Here is a 17,540-nt window from a genome sequence, read left to right on the forward strand (position 1 = left end):
AATACAATTTAAGGTTTATCACTGAAATGTCTGGAGGTGATAAATAAAGAAATAAAAATAATGCAATAACATTAATTTTATAACAACAATTTGAAGAGTTTCGTTGCAAAACGAGATAAATCCATTTTTTAACATTTTTGTCAAAACATGTTTATTATTATGTTATCATGTTATTATTTTGTTTTATGGTGCTACTTAACTGTATTTTTTAAGTTATGAAGGTTTTAAATCAAAACAAACCAACTGCAGTTGCATTGAAGTTAATTGGAACGCACAACCAAAAAACGCGATTTCTGAACAATTAAAAAAACGGTGGTTATCTCGTTTTGCAACGAAACTCTTCAATTATAAAAATGTAAATGTTTCCCAAACATAAAGCCATGATTCGATAAAATTAACATCCAAAATATTCCATATTGAAATCCCTTTTTTACAACACAGTATGCAACACATCAAACAAAACAAAAAAATATCAGAAGCACAATACTTGTAAAACTGACATATTAATCTTTACCAAAGCATAAATTCACAATGTAAATTTATATGCAAAAAAAATAAAGGCTGTTAACATTTTTTTAATTACTTAATTTTTACCATATCCAATAACCATTGTAGTTCTTGTGTAGAAAAATCTTTAAAACACACAGATAGACCCAGATCAAAACTCTTTAAGCCACATTAAAGGGATAGTTCATAATGACAGAATTTTCATTTTTTCCTCTTTAAATGGACTGTAAGGATTTTAAGTGTTTTATTATTCAAAATCAATGTCTTTATTCATAAATAAACACACTGGTGTCCAATGACCTCTGCCAGTGATCTGACTTTTCTTTGTAAGCTTGTAATTTCTTCTCTTTGATTACATTGAACGGGTGAATCCAAGGAAGCTTCCATGTCGTTCTGCCGTATTGATAAAATAAAATAGCGGAGTTATTTTATTAAATAGAGAGGGACAAAAAGCACTAGCTTACCGACGCGTTTCCACAACGCGTTTTCATTCAGAACCCGTGAACTAGCTGAAACGGACAAGCAGATCAGTGAGTACATAACGGCTACCGTACTTGCAACACGCATTTGGAAAAGCGAGGCGCTAGAGAGCACTATTCGTTTGAATGCAAAATACAATTTCACCACTAGATGGGGGTAAATTCTACTTAGTGTCCCTTTAATCTATCCTTACGGTTCCCAGGCCAGTTTCAATAACAGTATCAAATTTGTTCATCTACTTCCTCTCTACTTGTTTTTGAAGGTATAATGCATCTGTCTTCTTCTGCTCTCTTATTCTGATAAGCTTTGAGCCGTCGCTCTCTTAGTGAACCAATCCCAGAGCTCAGTGATAAGGATAGTAATCCACTGTGACTGAATCCAGAACGTGAGAACGAGTCATAATCTGAGCTAGGTAAAGATCTGTCGGCACCAACTGTGGAAAAGCAAATGATAAAACATAAATATATAAATGCACAAAAAACGAATTGCCTGTCTAACATCTCATAACCTAATTATGAAATGAGGAGCATTAAAGTTGAGTTTGTGTTTTCTTACTTGTTGGTGGGTGATGCATACTTTCATTGTCCCGGATATAAATATCAGGTCTCCACAAAGTGTTCCTATATACACATGATTTAGAAAAGTCCCTGGTGTGGTCTGGAATGTGGGGGAAATGGCCGCCGTTCTCGTTTACCATCTCCTCTATCTTCACCAGCAACTCTATGACCTGAGTGTCTTCACCTTTTATCATGTTATTAAAAACATGATACCTGTTCCTACATGTCTCCAACAGACACCGAAGGGCCTTGCCTTCACTTTCAATGTGCTGCTCGATGTTAATGTCACCCAACCAGTCTCCACACGTGAACAACACAATGGTGTAATTCCACACACTTTCACCCAGATTTGCCATGTGCTGGTCGATAACACGTTTTTTTTCTTCTGTGAATGAGGTGTCTGCTTGTATGACCAGAAGCAAGGCATGGGGACCCGGAGAACATAACTTCACACTGTGCACAATCTCCTTTTTATTTAATGTAGCCGCTATCCACCATCCTGGAGCTTCAACCAGTGTCACGTGTCTCTTTCCTACCGATCTCTGTGTGACACACTGTACACTTGGTATTGCAACAAACTCCTCATGGCCTAATATTGTATTTCCCGCTGAACTCTTCCCAGAATATAGAAGCCCCAGCAGCAAAATTCTCAGTTCCGGGAGAAAATGCGCATCACCTAAATGGAGTGAAAATGCTGATGTCATACTCTTTTCAAGATATGGCTAAAACAACAAGAAAATGTTTAATCTCACCCATCAAAACTTGAGTTTCTGCCTCGATTTTTGCTTTTATCATTCGTTGCTTTGCGCATTCTTGAGTTTGTCTCTTTTTCTCCTCTATCTGTTTTAGAAACGCTTGATCGAACTTGTAATGAAGGCCACCATTTCTGGACGCCATCTTCTCAATCTTTTCTAGCAACTCTGTGACCTGAGAGTCGTTACTCGTGTCATTACTATTGAGAAGGTGATATCGATTGTCACAGTTATCTAAAAGACGCTTCAGAGCTTGCCCCTCACTTTCAATGTGCTGCTCAATTGTGGTGTCTCCAAGCCAGTCTCCATAAGTAAACAACACCATTGTGTGGTTCCAGACTCTTTCGGTAAGAAGCTCAAGGTGTTCCTTAATAGCTCTTCCATTTCTTGTTGTAAAAGAGCCATCTACTCTTATGACCACAAGAAAAACATGGGGTCCTGGTGGACATAGAGACACACTTAACACAAATTCTTGTTTGTACAGTTCAGGTGAATCCTGAAGGAGATAATTGTTCCACCAGCCTGGGGCCTCCACAACCGTGACCCGCCTCCCAGCCACTTGTCCATGCCTTAACACACCCTGAGAACTTCTGACTAAATCAAACTCCTGTCTGCCCAAGATTGTATTTCCTGCTGTGCTCTTTCCTGAATATCTGTGGCCTACAAGAACAATTCTCAATTCTGATTGTATTTGACCTGTCGGAGAAATAGCAGAACACTTTAGTATGCTTATATTTGTAGTAATGAATGACTTGCTATGGTTTCACTATTACACTGTGAAAGTTGGTTCAACATTGGCGGCCGGTGACTTCTTTTTTTCAAGGGCGCATGATGCGAAGCTCGTCACAACATGAATGTAGTTCTTCACCTGTGTGGTTCGTTATTTCAAAATATGTGTTCTGTGTCAATGATCCTGTGTGCATCACGTGCCTTTTTAAAATAAGTGCCTGCTGCAGACGTGTCTAAAGGGTTTATGATAAAAGAGAAGCTTGCGTTTGCCAGATACTCACATAATCTCATGCGTAATCAGAGTTTACTGTCAAGGTAGTGTCTTGCGTGTATTTTGTGAACATGAGCGTCTCTTTTATCATAAACGGTTATGACAAGTGTGCAGCAAGCACTTATTTTGACAAAACGTGTGATGCACATGGTTCACATGATGCAACAAACACATATTTTGAGATCAATAGCAACATGACACTCCGAACAAATATTTTGAATTTCCGCCCCTCGGATAAGCAGCCACGAGCCGCCACTGTGGTTCAACCTGAAAAACAATTATTGCCTGCTTGCCTTAAAATTTTTAGTTATTCAACTTAAAAATACTAGTTGACACAACATATTTTACAAAATGTTTTGATTTAATTAATATTTTTTATTTGAATTTATGTGCGCATACACAAAAATCCACGGCAAAGTCCATATTTATAAAAAGTGTCTTTGACATGAAAAAGTGCTTAGCGCCATGTCAGTACGCACTTCTGCTTGTACGATTTCTGTAGGTTTTTGGAAAATAAATTTTTCTTGCTGCTCGTATAGGATTTAAACATTGACAGATGCTCTTTTATGTGTCAATGACATTAATTATTGTTTAAATACGGAGATTTTAAACAATTTAGCAGCGCACAATTTCAAGATCATTTGCAATTTATAGATTTCACCAGTGGTGGCCGATGACTTCTCCTCCGAAGGGCGGGAACTCAAAACACGTGTTCAGCGCGTCGTGTGAGTTGCTATATATTTCAAAATGTAATGTAATGTTCATGGCATCACGCGAACCATGTGCATCATGTGTTTTGTCAAAATATGTGCCTGCTGCACACGTGGCGAACAAGTTCATGATAAAAGAGACGCTCGTGTTCACAATATACTCGCAAGACTAACTTAACACTAAACTATTACACATGAGATTAAACGAACATCTGGCAAACGAGGGCGTCTCTTTTTATCATAAACTTTAAAGTGTCTGCAGCAGGCTCGTATTTTGACATCGGGCGTGTTGCACATAAGTTTACAAGACGTGCAAAACACTTATTTTAAAATGACGAGCCACACACATGACGGGCTACATACATGTTGCGAGTTGGGACAAGCTTCGCATCGTGCGCCCTCGAAAAAGAAGTCACATCTATATTCTGCATTTCACATCTATGTGTGCATGTTTGTTTTATGAATCACACCTACGCACTTTTGAAAAATTATTGTGTGATCAAATTTAGGCCAGTTTCTACGCAGCATTTTATAAATAAGGCCCCTGAATGCCTTAAAATTGAGTTAATTCAGCTTAAAAATATTAGTGAAAGGTATTGCGGAGGATTTTCTTTTTCTGGGTGGATCATCAAGACTATTGGTCCTCCTAGTTGTCAATCAGGAGTGTTGCGCAATTGCATCTTTTTAAAAAGTGGAGAAGGCGGTTCTTTTCTAAAATTCGAGAAAATCCTCCGCTACACTTTTAATTTAAAAAGTTGTGTAAAAATTGTTATGTCAACTAATAATTTTAAAGCAACCTGGACACTTTTTTAAGTTAAACTAACTTTTTTACTTAGTGTATCGTTACTTTAGTTAACACATTTTATTTTTGTAAGGTATTTTTAATTTACCTGTAAGATAAGAAATGTCTTCCCAGTGTTTTTTCACAGCCATAAGTCTTTCTTTTGCCCTGTCAACTTCTGCATTTCTCCTCCACTGCATGTCATATAAAATCCCATATTCTACCTCAAAATGACGACCACTGTTTTTTGCCACCATGTCTTCAATTTTCTGCAGCAACTCTTTCACCTGTATGTTGTCTCTTCTATTCTCATTGTCAAAAATATGGTATCTTTTCTTACAACTTGCAATGATCCATTCAAGAGGCCGTCCTTCGTTTTTAATGTGCTCCTCGATTTTTGTGTCCTTCAGACTGTCCCCGTGGGTAAACAGCAGTATACAGTGATTCCAAATTTCCATACCCAAAAGTTGAAGGCGCTCCTCAAGAGCATTTCTATTTATTTCAGTGAAGTCTGAGTCCAATCGCACAACTATCAGCACTGCATGGGGTCCAGGAGAACACAGAGATGGACTAAGTACAATTTCTTCCGTATGTAGTGCTGGTGTATCCTTGATAAGATAATTTCTCCACCAGCCTGGAGCTTCAACCACAGTTACCCTCCTTCCTTCTACTTCTCCACATCGTTTAACACATTGAGCGCTTTTAACACTAAACTCTTGTTTGCCCAGAATGGTGTTTCCAGATGAACTCTTGCCAGATGCTTTATTGCCCAGCAGTAAAATCCTCAGTTCTGTGGTACGGTGCACATCACCTGTAAGATTACGGTGTGATTAATATGTAAGGGACATTGTACAGCCAGTCGGCTTTTATCGTGGATTAAATCCCGGTTGATCAGGTAGTCTTATGTTACCCTAAAGGAATTTATTTGCGATAACATCCGACTGGCCCTACGTTACGTATATACATGTACACTGTCTGAATATACTGTCTTAAATGAGTCATTTAATGATTTATACTAACATTTAATATGTTTAAAGATATAACGATGTGAAAAGGGAGGAGATTTATGTGTGTTTAATAAATAAAACGCTCATGAGAAATCCTCCTCACTCCTCGTTCCTGCAATTAAAGAACTGAGATGTCCTTCAAAATAGTGGAGCTTGATTGGTTTCCGTGTCGTAGGATGTAGGATAAAATGTTTAGCTAATAATAGGAATGTCCTGGGATCATTGGTCAAAACTTGTACTTCAGTTCAAGGTTATCTGATAATCTTGAAATTAAGTTTCAATAGGTCAAAATGCTGGAACTTTAAATGTTATGTAATGTTAATGAAATATATTTTAAATTTCAGTTCTACTTAACTTAGTTGTGACTAGTAGAAATGCAACTGTTTGCAACAGTTTTTAAAAATATATTTTTATGATGGAAACTCTCCATATCCTTTATTGTTTGTGTGCATATAGTCAAAAGGTAAACAAAGGAAAACAACTTAATTTAAAATAATCTCCTATAGCTTGTGAATTGTTGTGATGGTTGTGTTAGTCACAAAATAAAAATTCTCTTAAATGTAACATAAATTCCAATATAAAAACAAGATTAACAAAAAAAACTGAATTTAATAAATGTAAAATAAATTTCACAACCCAGAGAAAAATAAAGTACACTGTATTGAAAATAGACTTCAATATCAGCAAGTAGTAGATTTTTTTTGTACTAAATAAATGTGTAAAAGTTACATACTGCAAATGTATAACTTAAGAGTATAGTATACTTCTTTAAGTGAACTTGAAAAAGTAGCCTATACTGAATACAAACTGATTTTTAGTGTATTGAAATAAGTGTCTCAAAATAACACAGTTTAAGAATTACTAAAGAAAATAGCGCATGCAATATAGAGCTATTGCGTAACTATTTTATTCTACATTCCAAGCAACTCAGATTTAGGATCTTTCCCACCTCAATCCGGAAATGTCTGTACGGAGCTCTTTTAATGTAGCCTACTAAATAAATGTTTTACCGTTTGTAAATACTTCTAATGTGTCTTAATCGATACGTTTTTAAAGTATCCTTAAAAAGGAAAATATCCTAAATCCGAGCTGTCTGTAACGCCGCAAAGGCTGCCTACATATTTGTTCACCTGGGAATGCAGGTCACGTCATTTAACATTTTAAAGCAGAGACAAATATAAAACGTGTCATCTTTAATGTGTGCAGATCTACTGAAAGCTCTTACCAGATACGTTGCTATCGAAATGAAAGTCTTCCTCCATATTATATCACTAACAATATAATGCTGCTTCTGGGAATACGTTGTTGTATTCAACTTTAAATATGCATACAGCCCTGCTATAAATCATGTGTCAAATGACACGAATCTCTCACGTGCATACTACTCCACTGTCGCGCCGCCGACCGTGATAAAAATGAGGAAGACGGAAGAGGAAGGCGTGTGAAGACAAAACAAAACAATGCCATCTCCACACGCACATAATATTAGGCACCTAGTAATTGTACAAAACAACAAGTAATTGTGCTTGAATCGTGTACTGTATGTATCTTACTTTTGGTTCTTAAGCTGGAGGCCGCCAGATGGCGCCAAAGAGCCGTTTATGACATTTTATTAAATACAGTTGTACAGTAGTCATAAATTTACATACACCTTGTGTCTTTTGTTTGATAAACTGTCCAATGGTCTTTAAAGATTGTGTAGGACCTGGGGGACTTTTCTGGTTTCCAGCATTTTCTGCATATTCGACCCCTGTTCAGCAAATATACATATAGTCAAATCCCCATGAGATTGTGTAATCAGTTTTTTGAAAGGGGGTCACAAACGAGGAACTCTACATATAGGCGGTCTCACACTTAAAGGAAAACACCACAGTTTTTCAATATTTTACTATGTTCTTACTTCAATTTAGATTAATGAATACATACCCATCTTTTTTCAATGCGTCCACTTAGGGCGCACTCACACTATCCAAACCAAACCGCGCTCGGGCGCGTTTGACCCCCAAAGCCTGGTTTGTTTGACAAGTGTGATCGCTCTGTTCCGCGCCCGGGCGCGGATTGGTTAATCGCGCCACGGCCGGGTTGCAGAGGTGGGCCGGAGCGAGGTTCACTTTGGCTCAGGCGCGGAAGGCTGTGGTGTGAGCGCATTCGCGCCTGAGCGCGATTCAAAAGGTGAAGACGTCAGCTGCGCGACACTCACCTTCATCTGCCGCCGTAAAAACCTTTTGATGCGCGCAGCGGGGTTACGTGAATGTCCGAGCTGCATACGTGACAGATCAACTAAGCAATATGATGACATGTGAGAGGGCTGTCTGTAATCGCGCACCAAACGACTCCGGGTAAAAAACACAGACTTATCATTACGGTGGGTTCCAGTGTTAAGGGAGAGCTTTACTTCCTGCTTTTTTCAAAACAAACGCATCTTAATGACGAAAGTGCGCCCGGACTCGGATCGATGAAAATACAGTGTGAGTGCGTGCACCATGGGGGAGAAGGGAGGGGTGACATTCGCGCTGGGGCATGGTTTGGTTTGGTTTGGATAATGTGAGTGCGCCCTTAATCTTTGTACCGCGCATCGTGAATTTGTTAGCATTTAGCCTAGCCCCATTCATTCCTTAGGATCCAAACAGGGATGAATTTAGTTCTCATTTTTATTAACTTAAAAAAATGGCCAAGTTTTATTTTGTGCCACCATACTTACTCGTGTAACTACTCATGTAACAGTCTTTAAATAGGGAAAACATGTAAGTGTTTGGTGGCTTCTAAATTCATCCCTGTTTGGATCCTATAGAATGAATGGGGCTTGGATAAATGCTAACACATTCATGATGCACTGTACAAAGATTGAGTGCACACATTGAAAAAAGATAGGTATGTATTAATTTGTCCAAGTCGAGGCAAGAACACAGCAAAACATTGAAAAACTGTGGTGCTTTCCTTTAAACGGTTTGAGTCCACTGCACTCTAACATTTATTATACTTTTTCCCGACAACTGTATATATAAGCTATAAAAGTACAACAAAATGATTTGTCGACTGCTTTCTTGGCAAGTCCACCTCTTACATGAAAGAATAATAAAGCAAGTGAATTTATAGTAAATTTTATTATGAATTTACAGTCCTGGACACTGGCATTACAAGACAGTGCAATAAACATCTTTACAATCAAATTTAAAATAAAAAGGACAAATTACCCTTAAACAAACTATAACTGTAGGCAAAAAATAAGCTGATATTAGAAAAAAAACAAAAACAAAAGACACATAACTCACATACCTTCAGCATACCAACATCACAATATTCACATCACGGGTGACAACTCATGCGCTAAAAGTGACTACTTGTCAGTTCTGACCACTAAACAGTACTATATTCTTTAACAGGTGAAAAGTGCTTGTTACTTTAAGTGGGAGTGATACCGTGGCCCTGTGTTTTTCAAAAATACAGTGACCACAAATGTGCAATGTAATGTGAACAATGCTTACAGTACGTTGACATTTCAAATTTTGCTTAAGCTACCGGTAAATAAAAATCATAAGCAAGATGTGTTAGAGACACAAATAAACATTTTCCCTTTGTATTCATACTATGTTACATTTAAAACTGGGTGATTGGTCTACAGGACAGATTGACTTGCAATTTATTCATATTCATTTTTGGCCCATCATTAAAGCAAGTATAGAAATAAAAAAATGGAAATATAGGGAATGATTGATTGTACATGCGCTTGAATTGCATTTTTATGATATTAGTATAAATGAGAAATGGAATGTTAAAAGATAAACATCCATTAAGTGACAGTAAGACATTTGCTTGTTTAAAAACCCCAATTTCTAGTGAGTTATTAGGAGTGAACATGTGCAAACAAATTATACACTAAACGCATTCAATGGCCCAACCAAACAGATTCAACCCCTCTATTCTTTCATTCACAAACTAACACACACGTTTGCGTCTTCTTAAATGAAGAACTCATTTTCCTCCGTCAATGACTTTTTCATTAATACAAATATACCGTTTTGTGATTACATTAACATTTGTCGTAACTATAAAATACACTTTCTATACAGTCAGCTTGTCAGCTAGCTCAGCATTGATTTGTTGATTATTAAAGTTCAGAAAGAAAATCATGATGTCTATGGAGATGCTTGTGCAACTGACACCTATAACCATCAAGTGCACAAAAAGAGTAAGAAATGTGAAAGCTGTGTTAGTATAAAAATAATGCTATAATGTCGATAACCGCTCCATACTCCAGTTATATGAAGCACTTCAGGTTACTGTAGATGTGTGTGTGGTCCCACAGGTGAAATAATAACACAAGCTGGAAACATCAGTCTCACTTTGTGATCTCTCGCTCCGTGAAAAAATAATTCTCTTGTACGACGAAGGACTGAACGGAGAAACGTTTCCAACGCATACACACACTTCCGCACACAGATCTCTGCTTTGCCAGAAATCTCTTAGAAAGGCACCATGCACATGTACACGACAGGATAGTAAACCAAACGAAAACAAAATGATGTCGTAGTCAGCAGCAGCAGAATTCCCGTCATCTCCACTTCAAATGTTAAGGCTTCTGTCATGAATTACAGCTACAGATACTGCAGTTTTAAGGCATCCTGGGATGTTGAGGAACAACACACACACAGTTTGAGTTATTACATTATTATATGAGAAACTTAATATATGGCTAACACTTTACAATAAGGTATTAGTTAAAGGGACACTCCACTCTTTTTAGAAAATATGCTAATTTTCCAGCTCTCCCAGAGTCAAACATTTGATCTTTACAGTTTTGGAATCCATTCAGCTGATCTCCGGGTCTGGCGCTACCACTTTTATCATAGCTTAGCATAATCCATTGAATCTGATTAGACCATTAGCACCACGCCCAAAATTAACCAAAGAGTTTTGATATTTTTCCCATTTAAAACTTGACTCCTCTGTAGTTACATCGTGTACTAAGACTGAAATTAAAAGTTGTGATATTCTAGGCAGATATGGCTAGGAACTATACTCTCATTCTGGCGTAATAATAATAAAGGACTTTGCTAATGTAACATGCCTGCTGGAGGCACAGTGATACTACGCAGTGTCCGAAAAGAGTCCACTTGGTTACTTTCAATAGCAGGGGACTATTTTCGGGCAGTGCGCAACATCACCACGCCTGCTGCAGCCATGTTACAGAAGAGTCAAGTTTTAAATAGGAAAAATATCAAAACTCCCTGGCCATTTTTAGCGCGACGCCAATGGTCCAATCAGTCCCAATGGATTATGCTAAGCTATGCTAAAAGTGCTAGCACCAGACCCGGAGATCAACTGAATGGATTCCAAAATGGCAAAAATCAAATGTTCAACTCCAGGGGAGCTGGAAAATAAGCACACTTAAAAAAAAAGTGGTGTCCCTTTAACTTATACATCCTTATAGTAAAGTGTTACCAATATACGTCTTAACTCTTTCCCCGCCATTGACGAGATATCTCGTCAATCAAGAGAAAACGCTTCCCCACCAATGACGAGTATTTCCGTCTTTCCGCAACACCACTATTATCCACTAGGTGGCCTTCCGCAACTTTTTAAAACCGGAAGTATTGCCCTATGACAAGCTGCTGCATGTCCGTGTCTGTTTTAAAGATCGCTCTGAATGGGATCTCTATGAAAAGTCCGTCACAAAAATGGAATTATCTCTGCTTTTTGGTCAAAATGTGGTGTTTTTGCAGAAACCTACCCATATTCAAAAGCTGATTACAAAAAAACTACTGAAGGTAGGATGAAACGGGTTTTTTTTTTTTGAAAGCAGAGGGTCTGTTCTTTCATTTGATATATTGTATGTTTATATATTTGAAGAAGAACATTTTCTGGAAGGCATTAAACTTTTGTGAAAATCATGAAAAACGCTGGCGCTGGCTGGCAACTTTTTTTAAAAACGCTGGCGGTGAAAGAGTTAATATGTAATAATTTTGTAATAGCAACAAACATGAGACACTTTACCTGCCTGTTCAGGCTGTATTATCATTTTCATACTGACTAAAACGTTTTTTCGTCTTTAGTTCCTTCAGCCACTGAGGTGAGGATTCTTCTCTGAAGGGCGATGTAGAAGAAAAAAGTTTTAGAGGCAAAACAAGCACAGTGTTAAATGGCAGACAAAATCAACATGTTCCCACTGCCTACAAAACATTCTGGATCCCATTATCATCTGCATTTAACACTTGCGATCATATCAACCGAGATAGATGTTATCCAGATGTGAAGGGGGTCTTTGTTCTCTTATCATATGTGCACTCACCCATTTTCTTTTCCACCAGCAGGAGGCAGCACACGAGCAGCTCGGGGCAAGAATGGGGATTTAGGCGAGCGTGAGAGCTGAGAGGGCGATGGACCGTCTGTCTGATTGTCTGACTCTCTCTTCTTTAGCTGGGCCTGAAACAACAACCAGTACTCGATGTTACGTTACCAGACTCAATCAAACACCCACAGGTTGCATCATGTGCCTGACATCAAAAGTCTCCTATTCAGATTTCAAACCTGTTTAAAAACCTGCCTGAAATCCGTCCGACCACAGATCAGGTGTGTGCGCTGTCCCAACAAGCAAGAGAGTCGCAATATACAGCCAATGAAATACTCTCTTCTGTTGCGGTGCACACATTGTATTTTGGTCTGTGATCTGATGCATTGACACTTATGAAACAAGTGACCCTGCTTTATCTCGTAGTGCACGCAGGCGGCAAGATATGAAACTCAAACAATCATTCCCTCACCTTTAGAGCAGATGGATCCATGCCCGGGAAGAGAGCCACTCTCTGTGGCTGAGAAGAGATGGATGAAGTGCGGACCTCTATTCCCTTGGCCTGCTCCTCGGAGTCGGAGTCGTCCTGCTTAGAGGAATCAGTCTTGTGCTCTTTAGACAGGCAGAAAGAGACTGGAGTGAGTGTGGGGCATTATATTGACTTAACTTACAATACAGGTTAGAGACAATTACATTTGAGTCACTTTATGCTATAAAAAAGCTGTAGGAAATGCTGTTAGGATGTGTTTGATACCTGTTGTGTCTCTGAAGCGCCATTCATCAGCTCCAACTCCAGTCCCTTCGGGTACTTGTGATAAAAGGGCGCTGTGACGGGCGGCTCGAGAGGGCGGGGCTCTGCGAGTGCTCTTACTCCTCAACTGGGCTTTTGCACGTTGCGCACTATTGTCTAATAGTGTCGTAGGTGTCTACACAGATAGAGAGGCATATGAAGCTTGGTTATTTGCTATGATATCTGATAATTATGTTGATAAAACTGTGTGCCAGAATTATTCTCTATTAATTCATTTAATTGCAAGGTAAAAAAATGATGAACTGCCCCTTTAAGATTGGGGGATTTGTCAAGACTGACCTCTGGAAATGCGAGCTCCGTCTGTGTTTGAGGAGTGATGGACGAGTCGTCTGTTGTGTCAATGAGAAGGTTCTGTTCTGATATTTGGGGTGTGGTGGGTTTCCGTGGAGATGGGGTGAGGTTGCCTTCAGATGAAGGTGTAGCTGGAGTGAGGCTGAGGATAATAAACATGTGTGTTTTTAATACTAATATACATTGTTCGGGCATGATAGTTGTTCAGTCATAAAAAGTTAACGTGCCTGTGCCAAACTTGCGGATGCTAAGATATTGTGGTTAATTGTTACCCTGTTGCCATCTGGCTGTTACTGTGCATTGTGCGGTTGCTAAGGTTATACGAGTTGTGGGACAAAGCATAAAAATTAGGGTTCAAAGTCAAATTTGTTGTCATATGTACAGTGTGCAATAAAAAGAATTACAAAAAAATAACTAATAATTGCTGCAAAAGACAAAAAAAGTGACCAGTTGCAAAAGTGATATTGTTGGCATTATAAAGTGTCCAGTATTATTACTGCTATTACACATAAACGTGTTGAATACAAGGGTTCCACACACATCCTGAAAGAAAAGCCAAAACATTTAGATAAACACCCCCCTCTCCATGTAAACAAATGGGGCCAAATCTAAAAACAAATTACTTAAAAAAATCCCAATTATTATTTCTTATCATGTTGATGATGTTGTGTTCGTTTTTCCAATAAGTTTGGTTTAGTTAGAGGTTTTCAATTTTTTTGTCAGCCGAACCCCCTTGGCCTAAATGATTTACTTGAAGTACCACCAGTTAATATTAAAATAATTTAATAGCACATTTGCATGTGTATTTTTAAAAACATTTATTTTTTATTTGTTGTAGCCTCTTATGGAACGGCTGAAATTCCACAAGGGGGCGTATTTGTTCCTCAGACGTTGCACAATAAACGTGACATCTGAATATATTTATTATAAATCGTGAATGAAAAGTGAGATTCGAAGGAATGTCCGTTAGTGAACTAATTGAATACACTATTTATATCGTAATTCGGTCAGAATCGTCAAGATTGTGAGATGAACAAATAGTTTTGGATATTCCATTTCCTTGGACTTTTGGGGATTTATGAACAATTTGTTTTGGACATATTCACCGAAGCGGATAAAGGAAAGCTTTTGAAGGTAAGTAAATATCCTAAATCGGCACCGCCCGGTTCAGGTAACTAACAACTTGATTACAGTTTTATGACTGCTATAAATCATATGATGCTTTGTGTGTGCGCTTAATGGAATCACGAAAGTCTAAGCTTTCAAACGATGTGCCGCATGACCGTATATTTTGAAGATTTAATGCAATGACGTTTATGCAGCCTCACGTGCAAGGGAGGGGGTGTGCCGTGTACGACACAGTGTTCCTTATCAGGTTAAAGTTTTTATTAGTGATGGGCAAAGATTAATTGCAATTAATCGGATACAAAATAAAGGTAATTTTTGCATAATATATGAGTGTTTGCTGTGTGTTATTATTATGTATATATGAATACACACACTTTCACGTATATATTTGAGAAACATTTACATGTGTATATACAGCACTGTGTAAAAGTCTCAGGCCACCACCACCAGACTTGTTGTTTTAGAAGTTTCCATCCATATTTATTTTTCAATCTATTTTATTAAGATACAAACAGGAAATATGTACAATATATATATATATATATGAAGAGTTTGGTTCCAAAACGCAATAAACGCCATTTAAAAAAAAAAATGAGTTACTGCCAAAATCAGCATTATATCAGGTCAGTAGTTAAAAGTAAATTCTTAATTTTACGCAAAATCCAATATCCGCCGTGTTATTCTGTCATCTTTTCTCCCTTTTTCCCAAAATGCGATAAACGCCACTCCCCCTTTTTTACAGACCGCAATAAATCCCACAGCGCACCATTCACGCAATGTAAACAAACATGGCGGCGCGGTGAGTACACGGAGTCCTAGTTTTCCTCATCTACTTTGTACTTTGTGATCAACAAACAAAACAAAATAATACTTTAATTGCATTGATAAACCTGTGATGGTTTTCTGTGATGGGAAAGAAGCGTAAGCCATCAACATCTAATAATTTCCCTGAAAGGCACTCGGGAGACGGGTGCTTGTTCTCCCGACAGCATCAAGCTTCTCATGCTAACACATTGACCCCAGAGGATCTTCTGAAAAACTTTACATAATTTTACTCAAAGTCAACGAAAATCAAGCAGGACCAAAAACATTTTACAGCTGATCGCTGTGAAAGACGTTAAGCGAAGACGTCAAGTAACCGCAATGACAGGGTTCTTAATATGACAAAGTAAGTGTTTTGATTAATAACATTAATGTTTATATTTTTAATTAGTGTGTACAACTAGTCAACTAAATGAATATAACATGGCAAAGATGAATGCACATTTATATAGGCTATTGGTTCAATAGATTTATAACATTTTGAATAAAAACTTGTCATGGATTTATTGCATTTTGTGGAAAAAATAATCCGTTTTTATAATAAATCTTTGAAAATCAACTTATGCGTTTGAATTTTTTATGTTTTTATAACCTAAAGATGCTATGTGAAAGTTTGTAACAGAAAATAGTTGTTTTCATCTTGTCACTTTCTTGGTATAGAAAACACATTTTTACCAAAATTTGTCAAAATGGATTTATTGCGTTTTGGAACCAAACTCTTCATATATATATAGGGGAGAGTGGGGTAAAGTGAGACATTTTTTACATTTGCTCCCCTCTAAGTGAACTAAAACGATATATCAGTAAAATTTACACATTTCCCATTAATTCAGGATGTTTCCTAGCTATGGAAATTACCAGAATGTATTCAGGACAAAGAGCAGTGAAAATATGATTGTTTTAAAAAACGTGGTCTTGTGTCTCACTTTACCCCAGCTTAGGGGTAAACTGAGACAGACCAGAAAAATCAAGGGGGTAAAGTGAACCAGATCGGGGTAAACTGATCCACTTACTTTTTCCACTCTGAAACTACCATAACAGCACATATTGTAACAGATAAAATCCTGACGGCTAGCTTGACAACCACACATTCCAGAACTAATGTTGGACTAGTAAAAGAATCAAGGGGATTGGTCAATTAAGAACATTATTTTTCTAAACACTTGAAAGTACAGTAACACTGAACTAAAATCAAATACAACATAATATAATTCAAAAGTTATATTTTTTGGCCAGTTTTTGCCTTTATTGAACAGTGAGTTTTGGAGAGGGCAGGAAAGGACAGGGAGGAGAGAAGGGTATTGGATCGGCAAATGACCACGAGTCGGGAATCGAACTCGGGTCCCAGAAAATGTGAAAGCACCACATGTCGGAGCGCTGCCCACTATACACCATTGGCTCCGACAATTCAAATTTTTTAAATTAACATTCAAATGACATATAGAACCAGTTAGATTAGAACGCAGTCTGGGGGTCAGAACAAAGGACCCTTAGAGCCAGCTAGTGTCTGCGAGTCAGCGCAAAAGACAATCAGAACCATCTATCAATATTTCTATCCCTTGCAGCTGCTCTTACTGTGGGTTCACACCAGACATGAGTTCAACGATTTGTGCAAGTAGATTACATTCAAAGTTAATGCAAAGACACGATCAGACGCATCCTCGCCCGGGGCGATGCGAATGACGCCATATGAGCAGAGCATTTGCCGCGAAAACACGCACTATTCACCTCAAACATGTCTTCACCCAAGTTGAAAATATTTATCTCGAGCGAAAAATTTGCATGACACAATGTTAAATCCCGTGAGTAATCTAGAGTGAGTAATGCTACGTAAACACCAAATGTGGGGTATCGCGTTACTTGATCTAGATTACTAGATTTAACTATTGCAGGATTTAACATTGTGTCATGCGAATTTTTCGCTCGAGTTGAATATTTTCAAATTGGGCGAAGACGTGTTTGCGGCGAATAGCGCGTGTTTTCGTGGCAAACGCGCCACCCATATCACGTCATTCGCATCGCCACACACGAGGACGTGTCTGATTGCGTCTTTGCATTGACTTTGTATGTAATCTACTTGCGCAAATTGTTGAACTTGTGTCTGGTGTGAACCCAAAGTACCATGATGCCTCGCGTTTGGTGTGTACGAAGCATTAGAGACTTATTTCCTTCCTTGACCTAAGCAGCTGCACTCTCCATCCCCTCAAGGGGTGTTTTTCCCCAGGCTGTCTTCCTGGTGTATTGACTAGGCATAATGGTTTTTCTGCAATGTTTATAACATTAAAAATAAAACATATGTGATGTAATATTACATAAAAATATGTTTTAGACTAAACTGAACTTGTGCCTCATGTCTCACTTTACCCCACAGCATTTGTCTCACTTTACCCCACCGCCACATTTTG

The 17,540-nt window shown here is 38.1% G+C and overlaps 2 protein-coding genes across 3 annotated transcripts in view; both read right to left on the reverse strand.

The window, feature by feature from the left end:
- Window positions 1-26: 26 nt before the first annotated feature.
- Window positions 27-7,277, reverse strand: LOC129415073 (GTPase IMAP family member 8-like). The gene is made up of 5 exons (XM_055169245.2): window positions 7,020-7,277; window positions 4,897-5,598; window positions 2,297-2,992; window positions 1,543-2,220; window positions 27-1,420 (listed from the first exon to the last, which is right to left on the reverse strand). The coding sequence occupies exons 1-5, from the start codon at window positions 7,054-7,056 to the stop codon at window positions 1,209-1,211; spliced, it is 2,325 nt and encodes a 774-aa protein (XP_055025220.2). The 5' UTR covers window positions 7,057-7,277; the 3' UTR covers window positions 27-1,208.
- Window positions 7,278-8,879: 1,602 nt separating this feature from the next.
- The window catches only part of LOC129413541 (uncharacterized), a 55,777-nt gene continuing 47,116 nt past the window's right edge, over window positions 8,880-17,540 (reverse strand). The window contains exons 8-13 of one of the 2 annotated variants that reach the window (XM_055167241.2): window positions 13,174-13,327; window positions 12,838-13,009; window positions 12,556-12,695; window positions 12,084-12,217; window positions 11,793-11,878; window positions 8,880-10,416 (exon numbers count right to left, since the gene is read on the reverse strand). In XM_055167241.2, coding sequence (XP_055023216.2) covers window positions 11,797-11,878; window positions 12,084-12,217; window positions 12,556-12,695; window positions 12,838-13,009; window positions 13,174-13,327 — 682 coding nt within the window. In that variant the 3' untranslated portion in view covers window positions 8,880-10,416; window positions 11,793-11,796. Of the gene's footprint in view, window positions 10,417-11,788; window positions 11,879-12,083; window positions 12,218-12,555; window positions 12,696-12,837; window positions 13,010-13,173; window positions 13,328-17,540 lie in introns of both variants that reach the window. The other variant, XM_055167240.2, reaches the window with a different exon arrangement.

This window comes from Misgurnus anguillicaudatus, chromosome 5 (assembly GCF_027580225.2).
Source record: "Misgurnus anguillicaudatus chromosome 5, ASM2758022v2, whole genome shotgun sequence".
Taxonomy (NCBI): Eukaryota; Metazoa; Chordata; class Actinopteri; order Cypriniformes; family Cobitidae; genus Misgurnus; species Misgurnus anguillicaudatus.

Bases quoted from the DNA above. Each gene is read 5' to 3' on its own strand.
- LOC129415073 (XM_055169245.2), bottom strand. From the start codon at position 7,056: ATGGAGGAAGACTTTCATTTCGATAGCAACGTATCTG. The intron at 2,993-4,896 runs GTAAATTAAAAA...TTTCTCCGACAG, and splicing joins AGACATTTCTTATCTTACAG to GTCAAATACAATCAGAATTG. The intron at 1,421-1,542 runs GTAAGAAAACAC...GCTTTTCCACAG, and splicing joins TATGCATCACCCACCAACAA to TTGGTGCCGACAGATCTTTA.